At 39.0% G+C, this 19,106-nt stretch overlaps 1 protein-coding gene across 9 annotated transcripts in view; it reads right to left on the reverse strand.

Annotated features, from left to right (window-relative positions):
* Nucleotides 1-2,102: 2,102 nt before the first annotated feature.
* The window catches only part of CDC42SE2 (CDC42 small effector 2), an 81,006-nt gene continuing 64,002 nt past the window's right edge, over nt 2,103-19,106 (reverse strand). For all 9 annotated transcript variants that reach the window (XM_082783359.1, XM_082783358.1, XM_082783354.1 and 6 more), the window contains 3 exons: nt 9,286-9,387; nt 4,471-4,588; nt 2,103-4,060 (listed from right to left, as the gene is read on the reverse strand). In XM_082783359.1, coding sequence (XP_082639485.1) covers nt 4,490-4,588; nt 9,286-9,387 — 201 coding nt within the window. In that variant the 3' untranslated portion in view covers nt 2,103-4,060; nt 4,471-4,489. The remainder of the gene's footprint in view (nt 4,061-4,470; nt 4,589-9,285; nt 9,388-19,106) is intronic.

A 19,106-nucleotide genomic window follows, 5' to 3' on the forward strand; every position in this document is an offset into this window, starting at 1 on the left:
GTCTCCGCTAAGCAGGTGAACATACTTCTTTCAGAAATAAACCAGTTTTGTTCTGATTCTCATTTTATACCCTACAGTTACTTAAGACAAGAACCTTTACCTTTAGTAAAATGTTTTTTTAGGGCAAATTTTAGCTGGTAGCTGCAACCTGCATGTTTTTATAGACTTAATTCAAAAGCCTCAAATCCTCACCCCAAATACATTTTAGAATGTACATACATAGAACACATTTTACTCTGAAATTTGTTTGTGTCCTGATGGAACTGTCTGTTCTCACAGAATTGCATTATACCACAACGCCTGAAGTTTAGCCTAGATGTCATCATTCCATTGTGTTAAGAACTGTTTTTAAGGAATAAAAAAATGTTAAAGAATAATCAAATGGTGCATACTTTCCTGTGATAAGTCGTGAAATAGAAAAAGGGATATGGAATAAGGGTTTGGAATTTTATGGCTGATTTTCAAATAAATGCAATAATCCAAAACCCCCTAATCTGGGATCACAGTCATTTGCCTGCAATCACCACCAAAAGCTTTTGATCTGCGTGAATGTGTACTGCTTGAGCCCCTTCCATTTAGTTGATTCAAAAAAAAAAAAAAAATAAAAATACTTTTTTTTGGTAAACCAAAATATTGCTTCCCAATAGTTACAGCATGAGATAGTACTTTTTTTTTTTTCTTTCTTTTCTTAAAGGCATAAAAAGACAGAAAACACGGTCAATTCATGATTTTTTTTTTTGAGCAAATTTTTTGAGCAACGAGAATGGATATCTTCCAAGAAGATGGTGATTGGGAAAAACAATAAGGTGCAGACAGACCTACCTTATGAAGGTCAAAAATCACTTTCTCTTCGTTGTTAAGGTGCCCTATTCACATGCATGCACCAAATAAATAGTAATAGTTTTAAAACATAGACTTCAAATATAAATGGGTTAATTGCCTTCCCCCCATTTCTCCACCCTCCACCCCCAAGGAAAAGAGACAAGGAGCACTGCATTACTCAAGGTAACTGTGCTGCCGTGATGCATGCATTGTACTTGGTAAGAATGTGTCACCTTGTAGACAAGATTTCTGAATCTAAGAGTTGATTTTTTGAGGGGTAGTGTGGTGTTGGCTTGGGACATTTTGGTTGTTTTGAGGAGGGTTATCACAACACTGCAGAGTACAGTGCTTGTTGGGCCCAGGACTTTATTCAGAGACCTTGCTGCTAATGCAGCGTCTTCTCATTTAAAAAAAGACACAAGGGATGAACAGACTCATACAACAGCTTCAGTCAGCTTAACAGAGCAAGGACTAATTGTGCACAGGCCGACTCCCTTAAGAGGACACATTAAAAACACCTACTTTTCAAGACAAACCTTTGTAGGCAGTACTAAGCTTCAAAAATCTAAGCTTTCAGTAACCTTAAATATTAAAAAGCTAAAAAGAGAACATTCTAGTTGATCATTATCTCATGGTTTTATCTTTATCTTTCATTCCCTTCAGAAATACTTTTTTTTCATCAATTGGCAATTTCAAAAACCTGCCATGATGTAGGTAATTCAGTATTAGTCTTCAAAATAACTTAGCATGAAATTTAAAGCAGTAAATTAGTGCTTACGGAATTAAGGTTGTCAAATATAAAAAGTGAATGTATTGAAAGAAATACAGAGTAGACAACACTGTGCCTTGTGGCATACTTAATGCAGATGTGCATGTTATTATGATCAGGTGTATAGTTCGTTTTCTACTGATCACTACAGTAAAATAATCTGTGTCACAATGGAGAAACACACATACCACTTGTAGTCAAAAGGAAATAAATCCTGTTTATGAAGGCTTCCAATTTACTTCTTATTGGGAAACCTCCCTGAGATCCTTGAAGACAACTTTGGTATACACACTAAATCAATGAAACAAAACTACTAATAAAATTATGGTTTAATACACTTGGCAACAATAGGGTCAAGTGACATGAAAAAAACCTCAGCCCAGTAAATTACTTATTACTCATACTACCAAGTTACTTTTCAGAGAATTTTCACCACAAATTTGTCTGTAGGCTGCAGTTGTTTTTCTAATGCAAATGTAGCTTATGAAAAAGAAAAGGGTAGGCCACCAACTGAAAGAAAACATTTATTGAATCAAAGTCAATACTTTCCTTTTAATATCTACAAGCCAACACTGAACTGACTTTATTCAAGAATGAACACAATGTACAAAAAAAGTATGTCTGTTATAAAAATATGTCAATTTCATTTTTCTGGCTATTGAGCTGAAAACATTTTAACAAGTGCAAGATAGTTTTGGCAAGCAAATTTAAGCTGCTGTTACCAATGGCAAAATTCAAATTATTTTCTAATTATGGTATATTTAAGACTTATCGATAAAGTGGCATTGGTAACGCTGATCCCCAAAAAATTACTGCATTGCCATGTGTTCATGCACCCAGACAACTGAACATCTTGATCTTGTGTCGTTATGAATCAGTACCTTCATCAGTGAAGACTAACCCGCCTACCTGGAGCTATTCAACCAGATAATTGACAGCTACCACAAAAATACAACTGGGGGAAGGCGATCTACCTCCAAGGCCCTGTATTTGGTGTGGTGTTTGTGAATTGAGAGAAGAGTATGTAGGTTCATACATGTTCAAATCAATCTGACAGCTGTTGCAATGTGAAATCAGAAAAAGTATGGAAAAAGAATAAAGAATAATTTATGACAGCAATCTATATGAACACATGCGTGTTTATGTATAAAAATGGATCTCACTAGGCTCAGTTATGCCTTGTTAGGATGATTTTTTCGCATAAAAACGTAACTCAACCAGGACTGAAATCATTGACTTGTTTCAAACCACCAACAAGGAGAAAAAAAGACCATTTACAGAGATAGTCTGAAAACAGTGCAATATTAAAATACAAGTTGCACAACGTGTGAAAGAAACATGCTTTGGAACCTGAGCAAAAGGCTTTTTACCAACTTAGTAAAAAGTCACCCTGTATGTTGTTTTCACTGGCATCTGTTCTGCCAGATTAGTATGTTGCTCTTAGCAACTTCCATGGCCCCTAAATATTTAGTACACAGAAACTGCCAACTACTTAGAGAGGTCTACTAAACTTTTCAGCTAATATTGCAGGCAGTCTGACATGCTGCTACTGGAAATGACCATACAGCCTAAAATTAAGAAAAACTGTAAAAAGAAAAAGAAGCAGCCAAACATGTTGCCTTTTTTTTTTTTTTTTTTTAAATAGACTAAAGCGCTTCCACAACACTTAGATACGGTACTACACTGGTTTACAGCCTCAAGGTCAGTTCTTTCAAAATAAATATACTGAACATTTACAACAAATGCCTTATGAATGCAAGCTCTCTCTTTATTATTTCAAGACCAGTTGGATAAAAACTAAAATAAAGACATAACTCTGAAGCAGCTAAAAGTTACACGTCCTTTTTCAGAAACAGGCATTACTTGGTGCCACAGCAAAAATTTTCACCAGCAACAGTATCATCAGTCTGCAGTAAGCGATTTTTTTTTTTTCTGGCACCAAACGGGCCACCATATAAAGCAACCTCACAAAGCATGCGGTCATCTACTCTGCTGATTTTGTATGAAATAATCATTTGTGCTTGCAGGCCCAAGACCTTTCAAAAATGGATATGAACAATGGGAGACTAAAAACATTAATGAAAACTCGCTCATTTCTAAATTATGTGAGTGGAGAAAAGGCTTAAAGAATAAAGAGCAACAAAATGCTGTGCATTAGTATTTGTGAGAGATGAAGGAAGCTAAGGTTGGTGCTTTCATTTGCCTTAAAACAAACAAGCAAAACCTAAAAATAATCCTAACAGCTCTATGTCCATGGTACTGGTAGAGGCCAATGTGTGCATGCCACCGAAAGGCACGGTCGGACCAATCTGAAAAATGGCATCATCAGAGCAGAACAGCAACTTTTCACTGGAGTAATCACAAAGGGTGAACAATAAGCCATCAATTCTCTCTTGTCATGAACACAGAAAGCAGTCACCAAGGCAAAAGAAGGGACACAGGTAAGAAGATACAGGAACTCACATAAACCTGGAACATAGAAAACACATTTTAATGAGTTTTGAACATTTTGAGCAACCATTTTCCTACCATAACATTACTATTCACTGATTTAACACTACACATATTGCGACTAATTAAATAGAAAAATTGTAGCAAAATACGGTACTCTAACCATGTTACAAAATACTTATGTAATCTGCTATACAGTTAACTTTACTTGCAAAGGACAGATTGATGCAGTCAAGACAATCTTTTGTTCATTACATAAAGAAAAATTAATATATTTACATGATATTGACCTTTTAATAACAGAAGTGCATTTTAAAATTATGCATCATACGGCACACAGCTATTTATAGGGAGCTAATTATGATATGTAGAGAGATCCTTCCTTACTAATCTAAAACAATGTCTAAAGAGTAGAGTGGAATACTTACTGGAAAGATATCCCCAAGGCTATCCTGCCTTTGTATCTACAAGTTGCATCTGAACGTTTGCAGACATGCCACCACCATAGCCTCCCTTGGACTGCATTTGGTTCTGAATTGAGCTCACCTGGAAACAGAAGGGAAAGTGGGGCAAAGAAAACAAGAAAGGCAGTTAGAAGTGAACTACATACAGTGTCGTCTTGCTTCCAGTTTTCTTTTTGGTTTGGTTTTCAAGTTTTACCATTAAAGCTACATTACTTTTGCATGAGGACATATGCAACATAGGCTTGCTGGAATTTTCAGTTCTGCAGGCAGCTCAGCAGGAGAGATGGAAGAACTGGTGCTGATGCAGAAGTTTTTCCTCTCTCCCAAAGAAAACTGGCTGATTCAGGCTTTCACTGAGCCACTTGATTACTCAAGAAAATTCATCAAATCTCGTACTGGTGTCCAACTCCACTCCATCTGACAAGCTGTAATTCAGCTTGTTATATGGAAAGCATTCTTTACCAAGTATGATAAACCAGTGAAGTTAGCACCATTATATTAAAAATGTAATAGAAAGTTTAAAAAATATCTGGATAATATCTGCAGTATACAGCTAACCTCAGACAATTAAAATAATATTTTTAAAACCAAACAGGAGCTTTTGGTGTGTGGAAAATGTATCTATTTACATTAAAGCATGTCCCACCTTATTTAACTGATATTATTCCTTTAACTGACAGGGCATTCATTTTTTAAAATCATACTGAGTCTACCAATTTCTCTGGAAACCGCTTATTTCAAGGCATTTTTAGCCTGATGCCAGTAGATAGATCATCCTTCTCTCCCTGGCACGTGCACATCTCTCCATGGCTTTCATTACTTCTATCAACAAAAAGAAAGACTCCATAGACCTTTCCTGCTTGTGTTGCACAAGTCAAGATAATCTTCTCCTCATGCCTGCAGGAAGAAAACTCCAACCTTAAAAGGCTTGGTCTTTTTCTGTCTGCACCCCAGAGCATAAAAAACAAGTACACAATGAGCACAAGGTAAAATACGCATTTAAGGCTACATCTTCTGAAACTGAACTTTCAGCAAGAAACCTGTGTCTGTAGGGCACCACTTACAACTACTTCACGTATGCTCCATCACAGAGACCTCAAAGCATCACTAAAAACTGAATTAAAACAGCACTGGAGACATGTGTCTAAGTAGCATGCATGACATTTTCCCCATCTACAAAGGCAAAAGAACCGTATTCTTTTCCACAGCAAAGCAAAACATACGCACACATACAGAATGAAGCAGCATAATTTCTTCCTGTTTGCTGTTTCTCAAATTAACATGAAGAAAGGCCTATTTTGGGATCTTTGTCTTCAATAGAATACATGTAGCATATTGCAGTGCTCACCAAAAGATTTGAGTTTTTTTGTTTGATTTTTTTTTTTTAATGCACTTAAGCAGCACACCGTTTTCTACCCTGGTGCTTTCCCCAAGCAAGTGATGCAGCTGCAGCAAAGCAATACTATGTTCAAATTTTTCTTCAGGGCTAAGTGTTCAGAGGTAATGCTCTAGTGCGTCTGACACCAGTGACTACAAGCTCTGTAAGGAAGCATGGAGGAAGAGCACAACCACATGTATAGGGTGGTGTTTGAAAACTTTCACATTTCACCAAGCTGATCATCATCTTCACTATGCATGTCATGTTAGCCGTCGAACAAAAGGAATTTGTATTTAACCCTTTAACCCCTTTTTTTTTTTTTTTTTTTCAGAAAATATCTAATTTACACATTAACGTATTGCCAAGAACAATTTAACGACTGAATCCATTTAATCTGAACAAAACCTGCTGCCTCTACAGAAACAACCAGCAAACCACCTCTGGGACATGTCAGCTGCCAGCCTGACAACTTGCCTATACCACTTCAAAACTTTAGAGAGGAGGATATTAGTACGAACTCCAAGGCTAAAGTGTAGATTTTATGAGTGCTTCTTCTAAAGATTGGAAAAGTTTCTCTGGTATTTGATCACACATATATGTGTTTTTGCTAGTGGATAAGGAGCTACCAGTCTAAAACACAGAGGCTGTTGCACGTATGGGAAATGGATCCCAGCAAATTTTAGTTTGACTGCATGAACAGTTTTTAATATACAAAATTGCCATGGAGCTATGTTATATATATGTCTATTATTTATATGTAATATAAATGATATATATATTTATCTCTCATGAGACATATATAGTGTTAAAAACTGACCAAAAAGCAGGTCTAAATCACAGGCTTACAAGGTGGTATTCTTTCTGAATCAACCTCCTTTTGAGTCAGTGTGAGCTACAAGAACCAGTACAATTAAATGCCTTTTTTTTTTTTTTTCTTCCACAAAGACATTATTGCTTCCCTTTGATGACATACAACAGTGTGGCTCTTTTCCCTCTTATGTCTAATTTAGATAGGATAAGGATTTAAAGGTTTTGGAAGGGGAAGCGGATTGCACCAATTAAATATCATACAATCTGCTGTACTGTTTATCTGTCTCATTAATCTCTTTCCTCCTTTTTTTTCCCTCCCTTTTAGAACAAGGAAATAGCACAGATGGTCCTTGAGAAACAAGACAAAGAAAAACTACAAAAAGTAAGGAATACATGAAATCAAAGGCTAAACCGAGGAGTAGGAAGACAGAAAAATAAAGTGGGAGAGTTTGCCATGTAATACAAAGGTAAAAGTAAGAAAGTGCTGGAAATGGAGAAGTAAGAGTTCACAGAGGATTTCTACTGTTTAAGTTCACATTTGGCAAGGGAGCAAAGCTCTCAACAGAGAATGCAAAAAAAAATAAGTATTTCAGTAATTAGGACACTGCTGTCCTCAGAAGCATAAGGATATAAAATCAAGTACCGACACTGGTGAAGAGAGGCACCGACCAGATAGTGAATGAAGAACCAAATTTATATGGGAAAAAGCTAATGAAGTTGCAGGAGGTCCTCCTAAGTTATTCAGAACAGAGATGGCACAAAGAGGCTCACAAAGAAGTATAATTTCCATACTGTAAAGTTAAGCAGCAGAAAAACATGGAAACACTGACATGACCTTGGAGTTTACACTGTGAAGAATGAACAAGGAAACTGTATGCAATATTACCACAGCAAATTACCAAGGAAGAGGCAAGAAAATAGACAATGTTAAAAAACTAGAGATTAGTAATTCTAAAGATTATTTTTTGCATACAGTCTCTTCCTATCTGGGATCAGAAACTACCACTGTGGTCAATGATGCAGCACATTATCCAAACTGAAAGAAAATAAGAGAAAGAGATATCCAGTAATGAGTGTTCAAAATGAGAAAGTCCACATAGACACAGCAATGATTAAATGCTATCTGGAGATAAACTAAATATTATGCAAGGCAAAGGTGAGGGCAAGCAGGGGGGAAAGACTGAGGTGAAAGAGTGAAGCTTCAGGCAATCACCACAAGCCTCCCAAGAGGCAGTTCAGCTGTGAGAATGAGAGAGGTTCTCACAGGGGAGACAGCAAACGTCTACAAAACAGAAAGCCATACTTTAAAATAGAAATAAGAAGAAAAACCGATCACTTGCTTATTTCAATTCACAGTGTTTTTAAATATTAAATATTTAAATATTAATACTGTATACTGCATTAAATAGATAATTAGCTTTAATTGAATTTTGTCAAGTTGAAACCATGTTAGTCCATTCAGCTTGCATACAGATGGTTTCTTACAAATTACTTCTAAACCATTACGTTGTTTCAGGGAAAAGATAGCATTTTTCTTGTCATTTCCTAGCTTTGCATTTCCCTAACAGCTATCAAGTTTTTTATTTTATATACATATACATATATATATATATATATATAATTTTTTTTTTTTTCTGAACTCAATAAGCTGCAAAATAGTTGAAACTGCAAGTGACCTCACTTGCCTACATTAAAAGTGACTTCTTCCTCTGCAGCTCTGTTCTCCATTCTGGTAGCTCTGGCAGAAGTCGTTCTTCCCCTTTGCTAACATCCACCAACTGATAACAAGTTTTTCCTTTATAAGGGATTAATAAAGTTAAGAAATATTTCTATTCAGTATCTAAACACCACCCTTTTCTCAGATTACAATTGTTGGCCTTACAAGTAGATTGGTGTTTCATATAAAACACAGTTGAACAAGACATCTGTTCTTATAAGCTTATTTTCAATCTCTCTCTTAGTCTCTGTTTCTCAGTTTCAGAGAGACAAAAAAACGTTATTGCTCCTATCATCTACAGGAAGCCACAAACCCTGCTTGTGACATCATCACTTGCTCTGGAAATAATTCTGAGTGCAAATAGGGTTACAGAATATAGAAAACCTCAACAAGGCGGCACAAAAATATTTCTATGTACCATAAAACAAGGTAAACTATAATTTCACATAAACCATATTTAAAATATTTAAAAACATTTAAGATAAGAAATCTAGTCTGAGTTATAAGACATTTAAAATATCGTTTTTTTCTGATGTTCTCTAAAATATTTCATAATATACCACTGTATTAGTTCACACGTGCCATCAGAACAAATTTTTCACAGGTATTCTACACACAGCCTTCACAATTTATACAGCCTCCGCTATATATTGTCAAAACCACAGGATTTTTTTATATGGCTTTCTGTAACATGGAATGCAAGCAGCTAAGGCTTGGAATTAAGACACTGGCCGGTTATTCTACAGTTTTACATTGCAGAGCCCCAGTCTTATAACTCAGTGGAGAATCACTCTTTATTGCGTTAGTAATACAATATATATACACAACGATCCTGTACCCTAAAATGAAATATTCTTCATCCACAGATGCTTACCGAATTCATTCCACTGAATAGGTCTCCTGATCCTACGTGAGCTGTGTGAACAAAGTTTGTTGGCTCCCCAATCATGCTTCGGTCAATGCGCCGTCGTCTTTTCTGGAAGGGAGGTAAAGAAACCATTCATTAAAAAGGTGAGAACAGTATGTGCCATAAATGCTGTTTCATACACTGTAAGGTATTTTCACAGAGTCACAAAGCAGAACCCAAATTCCCAGGTTAACCAAGACACTGGTAATGCAGTCCTTTGTTTTTACTCAGGTGATCTATAGCAGATTAGACCATCACTAATACCCCTTCTAAACATTTAGGTCAACAAAATATTTGTAAATAACCTAAACCAATTCCACTGTTCATTAAGCAACATTTCATACTGCAACCTCTGCCTATATTTGTATTTAAACCATGTTGTGATATATCAAATTTGATGTTTAGTCATTCAAAATGAGAATTAATGATCAAAGAGCGTTCAGTAGATGCAGCAGCTAACTTGCATAATTTCCGAGCTGCATGCCATGGGAACTTATGTCAGTGTTTCTAATATACTTCATGGGGATGTCCAGAACAATGCCCTGGTCAGGGTTAGTCACAGACATATCCTTAATGAACCCTGTACACCCAAATAACTTCACTCTGTGTAGCTGTGGAGTGTGAGCTGTAGGGGTGTGAGGTGATAGTGAGGCAGGATGCCAGACTGCACCCTAGAGGTACACTGATTCCAGTGCCGTGAGGCTGAAGGCAAGAAGAGCTGTAAGAGCCTCCCCTTTCTCAGAGTCACAGCTGCAACTTTTGATGTAATAGTACGCAAATAAGAAGTTAGCAGCAGTAAGGACTTCCTCTAATTAAACCTGTTTTGGCTGGCTGCCTCCAGCTGAATATAGCATCTAAAGAAAAAAAAAAAAAAAAAAAGAACACAAAAGCCTGTCCTCATTTCTTAGGCCACAACCAGCAAGATTAAGCAGAGCAAACCCTGCAGCATGCAGCCGCCCCGTGCCTGTATCCTGTATTTAAAAAAACAAAAAGCCACAAAGCACAGAACGAGCATTTCTATTTGAAGTATGTTGAACATGATACAGTGCAATAGCTAAGAAACTGCTTAAGCCCAATTAAAAGCTTCCCATTCCCTTAAAGTCCATTCGGTCTCGTTTTAAAGGGATATCCACTCCTAACCTGCAGTTGGCTCCTAAGACCATCCAAACCCAAGACATGAAGGTGCATGCCTTATGAGTGGGCTAGCTGGTACTGAAATGCACCTACAGATTAAATCTTTGTGAATCAGAGCCCACAGTTATGAGCCAGCAAGCACAAAACACTTTTAATCCTTTCCTGCAGTTTTTCCCTACTACTGAAAACAAGTGTTAGGAGGGTTCAGGGTACCTGGAGGGCTGTGAGAGGGTGCAGAGAGCAACACGTAAAACATTCCCATAAAAACAGCAAAACAAAACGACCTGTTCTATGCCGAAACTGTTGGTGAATTTTCTACTCCCAAGGAATTTGACAAGAACAACCAAATAAAATAATCCTAGCTATTAAAACATTTTCATGCAGTTTAAGGGCCTTCAAGGGGAAAGTGGTTACAGAAATTGAGATGTCCCAGGTACAGAAAACATTGGTGTTACTTCCTAGAGCCATGAACAGCCACAACAGAATCTATCACAATGCCCCACCACCAACCATGTCCCGTGTGTTGGCATTTCAGTCTGGAAACCAAATGCACGGATACATACAGCACACTGCTTCTTAAACAACGCATGACATGAGCTAGTAGAGATACGCGTGACTATCTTGGTGGGGGGAGATCTCACACCAGGCTTATACAGAATCACAGAATTTCTAGGTTGGAAGAGACCTCAAGATCATCGAGTCCAACTTTTACCTAACGCTAACAATCCCCACTAAACCATATCCCTAAGCTCTACGTCTAAACGTCTTTTAAAGACTTCCAGGGATGGTGACTCCACCACTTCCCTGGGCAGCCTGTTCCAGTGTCCAACAACCCTTTCGGTAAAGAAGTTCTTCCTAACATCCAACCTAAAACTCCCCTGGCTCAACTTAAGCCCATTCCCCCTCATCCTGTCACCAGGCACGTGGGAGAACAGACCAACCCCCACCTCACTACAGCCTCCCTTGAGGTACCTATAGAGAGCGATAAGGTCGCCCCTGAGCCTCCTCTTCTCCAGGCTGAACAAGCCCAGCTCCCTCAGCCGCTCCTCGTAGGACTTGTTCTCCAGGCCCCTCACCAGCTTCATCGCCCTTCTCTGCACCCGCTCAAGCACCTCGATGTCCTTCTTGTAGCGAGGGGCCCAAAACTGAACACAGTACTCGAGGTGCGGCCTCACCAGAGCTGAGTACAGGGGGACAATCACCTCCCTAGCCCTGCTGGTCACACTGTTTCTGATACAAGCCAGGATGCCGTTGGCCTTCTTGGCCACCTGAGCACACTGCTGGCTCATATTCAGCCGACTATCCACCATCACTCCCAGGTCCTTCTCTGCCTGGCAGCTCTCCAACCATTCCTCTCCCAGCCTGTAGCTCTGCTTGGGGTTATTGTGCCCCAGGTGCAGGACCCATACATCCACTGGATGAGAACTGGATGAGAACTGCCGATCTCACATCATCAGGGTTAGGAGCATCCCCACCAGGTGTAATGGGTAAGCGGTATTACCTGTGAATTGCTGGCTCATGGCACACTGGGACGCTGACACAGAAAGGGTCTCTCAAGCCCCACATGCACTCCATCAGTTACAACAGTTAAAATTACATCAGATCTATATTAAATGCCCACTTTCAACTTTAAAAAACAAACAAAACCAGAAAACCAGAGTCACAGTCATTTCCATGTCGAAACAATACATCCACAATTTCTTGGTTTTCGCAGTTTTGAAATACTGGGCTCTGATGTAGTCCAAAGAAGAACAAATCTTAGAAGCTTTTGATTTTTGTTTTGTTTTGTTTTGGGGGTGTGGTGAACAACCAAATCCTTTCTTTGGGCAACTCATTTTTCCCTTTTTACTTGTAGCAAAGCGTACAGGCGTTCCAGTAACATTAAGGAGTGCTGGGTTGTGTGAACGGCTTTAAATGATTCTGCATTAATCACCAGCTAGTGAACCAGTAACCAGTAGTTAAAGTGAACTGCCATCAAACCCTGATCCTTATCTTCAGCAAGTTTCTTATCAGAGGCCATCAGCCACCAGCTACACCCTGGCATATGCCCACTGATGAAATCTCCTTGAAGCAATGGAACAATATTTAAATGCTCTGCTCCATTCGGACCACAAAGCAGTTCACTCTAAAAGCAAATAAAACGGTGCTTTGTTGTTGCTTTTTTTCTGCAGGAGCACTCAGTTCACATTTGTGGTAATGTCTGAACTTGGATCGTGAACATACTTGTGAAGCAACTTTGCCAGTCCAAATTTACCATGTTTCAATTTTAATTCCTGCATGACCCTGACGTGCATAAATCGCACTTCATTTGCGTGGAGCTGAACTGGAATCCCAGCCGAGGCACTCCAAATGCTAGTGGAAATCACAGCCAGAGGAGGCAAGCCGGTCAAAAGCAGACCCCCAAAAGGCATCTCATGTTTGTCTTGGTTCCTCAACACCGTTTCGCTTCACAGCGCTGCTCCTATTGAGCGCAGTTTCTGTGGACACAGCCTCAGTACTGAACCGACTGGTGAGCAGAAGAGAAGGGACATGGGGAGCACTGTTAGCAGTCACCTCTTTTCAAAGGACCTAACACAGGAGACACGAGTAGGGAGGCATCGTTGGAAAGGTTACATAGCTCTGACAGAGGAAAACATGAAGACCAGCTTTGCCAGGATTTTACCATGGAGTTGTATTTTCTGGGGCCCTGCACCCATAAGGATATGTGTAGTACCACTGCTTGGACACACAGATTGATTTCCCAATAAATTCAGTATATTTAATCTGAAAGGAGCTGAGACACAGCACATTCATCTTTCACTTAAATGAATAGCACGATTATGCCTTCTCTTCACTCCGTGTACTATTTCTGCCTATTCTGTGCTTGTTTCTAGTGCAAGTCATCTGCCTCAGCTGATAAAGCTCAGCCAAAACAAATTCCAGTCATCCACATCCCAAACTCCACAGAGCAAAATACCATAAATCATTAACGTCCATATATGCACACATCCCCCACTAATCATTTTAATAACAAGATCTGACTGACTATAAAACTCATCTATAAAACAACTCCAGATGCGTACAATGTTAGCGCAAAGGACTTCATCATCTGTGCCATATTCACACCATCTAAAAGCTAGTTTTAAAGTAACATGTTTCTGACCTGACATGCACGTGTCCTAACTCTGGTAACCTAGCTGCAACAACATCCTATTTTCTGTTTCTGTGTTTCCTGCTGATGGATGTTTTCTTGGAAAATCGTATTATGAACTTGCTAAGTGTCTGTTATCCTTCTTTTTAGCATGGGTCAAATTACTAAAGGATTTTGTACCAAAGGCCAAAGAAAGTTTAAAATCTAAATTACAGTATTTGATGTTTTGGCTTGCCTTGTCCCAGTGCATCCAATTCCCCGTTTACTAAGGGGTGATGGCACGGCAAGGAGCTCAGCAGAGGTGAGGTGAGAGGAAAAGACTTGCAGAGGGATCCTGGAAGTGGAATACCAAATTTCATCATTTAATGGCTTTGCTCAATTTGTTCCTGTGACAAAAATCTGCAGAATTTGGATTGCAAAGCACATACCAGGTAATCTTTACCTCACTGAAAGGATAAAATCATCTTAAAAAAAAAAAAAGTAGAAGAGATGCAGGTTTGCGTGTTAAATGTTTGAGAGGAACAGAAGGAGTTTAGGGATCCGTCTCTGAAGCTTTGCTCTAAACACATACACTGCATACCCTGGAATGGGAACACATTCAGTTACCATAGTAATGAAGTAAAGAATTGATGTCTCGTCTATTCTTAAGCTGTGAGTGATGCTTTACACCCACATAAGGTAGCACCTCTCCTGAAGTACAAGATTAGAACTGAGAAAGCCACCAATGGTTGCTTTACAAGAAATTATATTAATCCTTCCAGCTTCGAGAAACTTTCGATAAATTTTTAAAAACTTTCGTTTAAGAGGTATGAAGCACCTAACTGAAATACCTTTTTTAATAGTTGAAAAAAAACTTACTGCTAGAAACTAAAAACTGTGGTCGTTATCTTTTTTTTTTTTTAAACAAATAATTCCCACTGATGATCTGAGGCACCTAAGATTTCCTTTTTATTCCCCCTTCCTCTAGGTTTGAAGAGAAGGGATCTTTCCTATCTCCAAATTTTGTCCAGAAGTTGGGCTGCAGTTGTCTAACTCAAGCCACTTCATGGTATAGCAACAATTCCAGACAAGTTCTTTGCCTTTATGTGTGTACACACACACAGACAAGAAAAAGTTAAGTTTCAGAAGTGTTTCTTCTTTGCAGTTACGTACACCTGTCTACCCTTTGTGGCCCTCTCAAGCAAACCACCACAAATACACACAAAAAATATAACAGGTTGATGATTATCTTCCTGGAAGCTGGAAGTCACATGTGAAGTCAAACAACATACAAAGATAGCCCAGTCAATGCAAGTACCAGCCAACACACACAGGGGGATCAAGAGCAAAGAAATCTGTTGTTTAGCTGGCAGGAGAGCAGGTTCTGCATACCCTACATCAGATTTTTTGAAGGTATCACAGATACAAATCCCAAATCCAAATATGAGTGAAATATAAATGATGCACAGTGCTTCCATGGATCGTACAACACAAAAGCCTATGCTGATCTGATCTGCAGAAGCCTCCATCTCAGACCCTGTCAGTGGTACTGCGGGAGCAGATTTGGAATGTGATATTCAATTTATACATATGCTATACATTTTATTGCATGTAATTAAAATGCTGTATCATATTTTATCAAAACATACATTATACAGACAGATAATGCATCATTTATTGCATATCGAGGCATTTTTTCTGTAATTTAACATTTTTCTGTTCTCCAAAAAAAGTAGCACACAAACTGAGTTTGATAGGGAACAGCATTTTGATCTATGTGTCTAATCTTGTGCGTCACATCTCCGGCCATATCCAAAACAATATGAAGTGATCCATATACAAAATGGCATGTGATGCACCTTGGTTTTTCTGACACAGTTCTTTTCGTCTTTCATTCTCTCTAATCATTGGCAGACAAACAACTTGGGCCAAATTTGTCATCATTTCCGCTTATTGCACAAGACGATCTCTATTATTCTTCATGACAATCTGTTATTTTGGCTTCTCTGTTAAGAAGCAACATTGCAACATCATGCCTGCACTTCATCGTCTTCTTTTCTGAATAAAATGAGAAACATCTTTTAACTTCAAAATGGCCTTGATACATAATCAGGCAACCTCCCCCCCCCCCCAAAAAAAAAAAAAACAACAAAAAACAAAAAACAAAACCCACCATGCTTTGGCGCCTCATCTGACACAAAGTAAGAATGCCAGCTTCCTGAGACTCATTTCCCAGCACTTTATTAGTCTCTTCTCTAATTTTAGACTATTTTTGAAAAAATAATTCCTTAAAAGGAATTCCTTAAATCAAGGTATTCATAACATTACAGATTAGAGTGGGATGTCCTAGCAGCATATGATGTTTGTGTGGGTCACATTCACCTGCCAGGGTGGCTTGCACTGAGTCAGCAATGCTGACTGGTGGCTTGCAGGCTCAGGAACCTTGCTAAAACAAACAAAAAAGTTTTTCCCTTTTCTTAAAGGACTACTGTCATAAAATAAGCTTATCTCTCTTGGCAAGAAGATAACATTTAATTCCTCTTTGAAGCCAAGATCAAGACTTAATAAATTCACTTGCTAACTCCCTACTGGGAAACTTTCCCTGGTGAACAGACAAATGAATGATCCAGCTGGAGGGCTCCTTTGCAGAATGAGTTTCTGTGGTCAGAGAATGACCACGTGCATTTATTACCTCCACAGATTTTGCTCTTTTTGAATGAAAAAGACCAACTGAAAAAATAGACATCAGAAAGTTGCACAGATTTTAAACCTGTCTCCGTAACATGAGGATCATTTTTTCAGACTCCTCCACCACTGCCATCTCAGTGATTATAATGGAATCCCTTAATACAGTAGGAAGCAATTTACTCTCTACTATTGCTCTTTACGAGCTTGGCTTTTAAGTAACAGCAGGGTAATTTGAACATAATGAACCATAATCATTTTTACCCACATCTTCAAATCCACGCCACACTAACGGAGTTATAGGTCATGCATCTTTCCACGAGGAAACAATCCTAATCCCAAGATTCACTAAAATAAAGTAAAATAAACTAAAATAAATCCCAATACAGCCTCCACAACTGCCATGTTCATGGTAGGTATGAGAAACCCAGGCAAGGAACACGCTGTACTGCTAGTTCTCCTCTCTACCTGAGCAGTGCGTTTGTTCTCATGACAGGGAGCTAGTTTACACAGAAATCCCACGCCGCACGGACGGGCTATCATGACAGTGATAGGAAAGAATGCAACTTGCTGAACTGTTTTTGAAATAGGAACTATCAGATCTAGGGCGGGGGGGGGGGGCAGTGGTCAGAGCTATCGCGCTTGACCTTCTGCCACAAGTAGCCCTCAAATGGCAATAGTTTTTTGAGAGTTTCTATTACCATTCATACTTGTGTTGATTTTAGGCTAACCCAATGCAAAAAGCAAGCTTTTAATCTGTTAATCTGCTCTCTGGGATCGTCCACAGCAATCAAGATATGAGTTTCAAAGCATCTCCCTGAAGACAAAGTGATCTATTAAAGTTTTCTACGATATAACTCTTCTGAAACAGAGCTGTATCCTAGCTTTGTATTCCAGAGCTCAGCTGAAACTTCAAAAGCAAAACTAACCAGAGATAAAGCTAAGATATAAAACCAAGAAAAGGATTTAATCAGAGGCAAGCTTGTCAATCATTTCAAGATAGGGAATTTGGGCTCCTAGAGGAGAAACTCAAAGAGCAAAGATACCCTCCATTTTCTTTTTCTTCTTTGATCTCTCCTCTCTGTGCATTTGCTCTGAAGAGTGTGCCAACAGCAAAAGCAGCAGGGTCCCTATGCAGTGCCACCCAGCCGATCCTACACATGGTGCAGCTAATTCACACGAAGAGCTAGGTGTTCTCTCAGAATAGGCAGTATCAGATCACCACGTAGAGGTGGCTTTCTGCCCTCCCACACACATGCTGTTCTGCTCCCAAAATAGTCGGCCGTGCACAGGAAGGCCACGTCCACCAGCACGAAGAGCACAGCACAACCCTACCAGTCACAGCAGGGTCACACGTGAGAGCAGCGTGTGGGCTCTGCTTCTCAAAACAGGCTGCGGCTCAAGCGGTGTGTCTGAGCTCCTAACGCTCCCCCGTCAAAAGGAGCTACACGGGTCTGAAGAGTGTTTCAATGTTCAAAAACAGCTCTTCCACAGCAATGAAGCAAAGAAGTTAAGTAAGGTAACATGCAAAATAAATAAAAATGCCAACCAATCCCTTCAAATCACTGTATTTCAGTGATAGATTTATTCTAAAGCGGTAACATTTAGGACCTAAGCACGGCATACCAATGTCCTGAGTACCACGATCTTCATCAACTGCAAAACTCCAAAGCTGTTACCATTACAACAGATTTTTCTGTCACTTACATTGGCATTTTCTAGCAGATTACTTAGAGAGTCTTGATTGCTTACATATCCTAGGAAACTATGCTTTCTGTCAGACTAGAGGCAAGAAGAAAATCAGCTTGGGTTTTCATGACAGTTCTTGAGCAACAGAGATAGGCAGGAGGCCTCCAGCACACTCAGCTTTCATCAGGTTTTCAGAAAGTCCAAGATGCTGCCTGACTCCTCTAGCTAAAGGAGAGTTAGGATATTGAGACAAAAAATCGAAGAGAGATATTTCTTTAAATAGTTTAAGCTGTTTTCTTTAGCAAATTGAAATGTATTTACCGCCTTCTTGAGTCTTTTGAAGTGCGCACTTTCTGATCTGTTTACACAATATTCTCTTATATTATACTGGTGTTAGTCATCAGATGATAAAACTGGCAATTGTAGCCTATGTTTTCTAAATAAACAGGAAAATTTGCCAGATTAGGTCAAATGACTCTGAAAGACAATAGGTCTTTCAAGAAACATGTTTAGCTCTCACATTAAAGGGAACTCGTTTCATTCCAGATGCTTAGACAAACCTTAAGTGATATAATAAATCAGAATCCATTGCTTGATAAGGATAGTAAGCACTTGCCTTTTCGAAATACATATTGCCACAATTTTAAGATGACATTTATCATTTGCCACATTTTACCAACTTCTTTCCAATAAGTTTATTTCCATTGCTTAGTGATTAATGCCTTTCTAACGTAATTAATAAAAAGCAACAGTCATCTGTGATAATAACGGTTTTTCTACTACAGCAAATATTCTTCGTCAACATCTTTAGACAGACTGTGCTGTCTGAGTGCAGAGTAGCAGGCCATTCATCAGCTGTATGAACAGCGGGACATAATGCAAAGAACAAGCCAGTCAAGATACTGGCTTGTGGTATCTCAATAAAAATCAGATCTTTGCATATAAAATGCACTCTTCTGCTGCAGTTGCCAGGTGGCATAACTTCCAGCTTGTCAGCTGTTGCTTGGAACAAGTGCTTATTACCACCCCACAGCTGGAAACAAACTGTATCTCTGCAGCTTTTGGAGAGAATCCAGAACTGTGGCACAGGTGAGGGACGAAAATTCGTCAGCATGTGGCATACAAGGAGAGACTGAAAGAGTGGGTTTGTTCATCCACGAGAAGTGACATC

The sequence above is a fragment of the Aythya marila genome, assembly GCF_965140915.1.
Source record: "Aythya marila genome assembly, chromosome: Z".
Lineage (NCBI taxonomy): Eukaryota > Metazoa > Chordata > Aves > Anseriformes > Anatidae > Aythya > Aythya marila.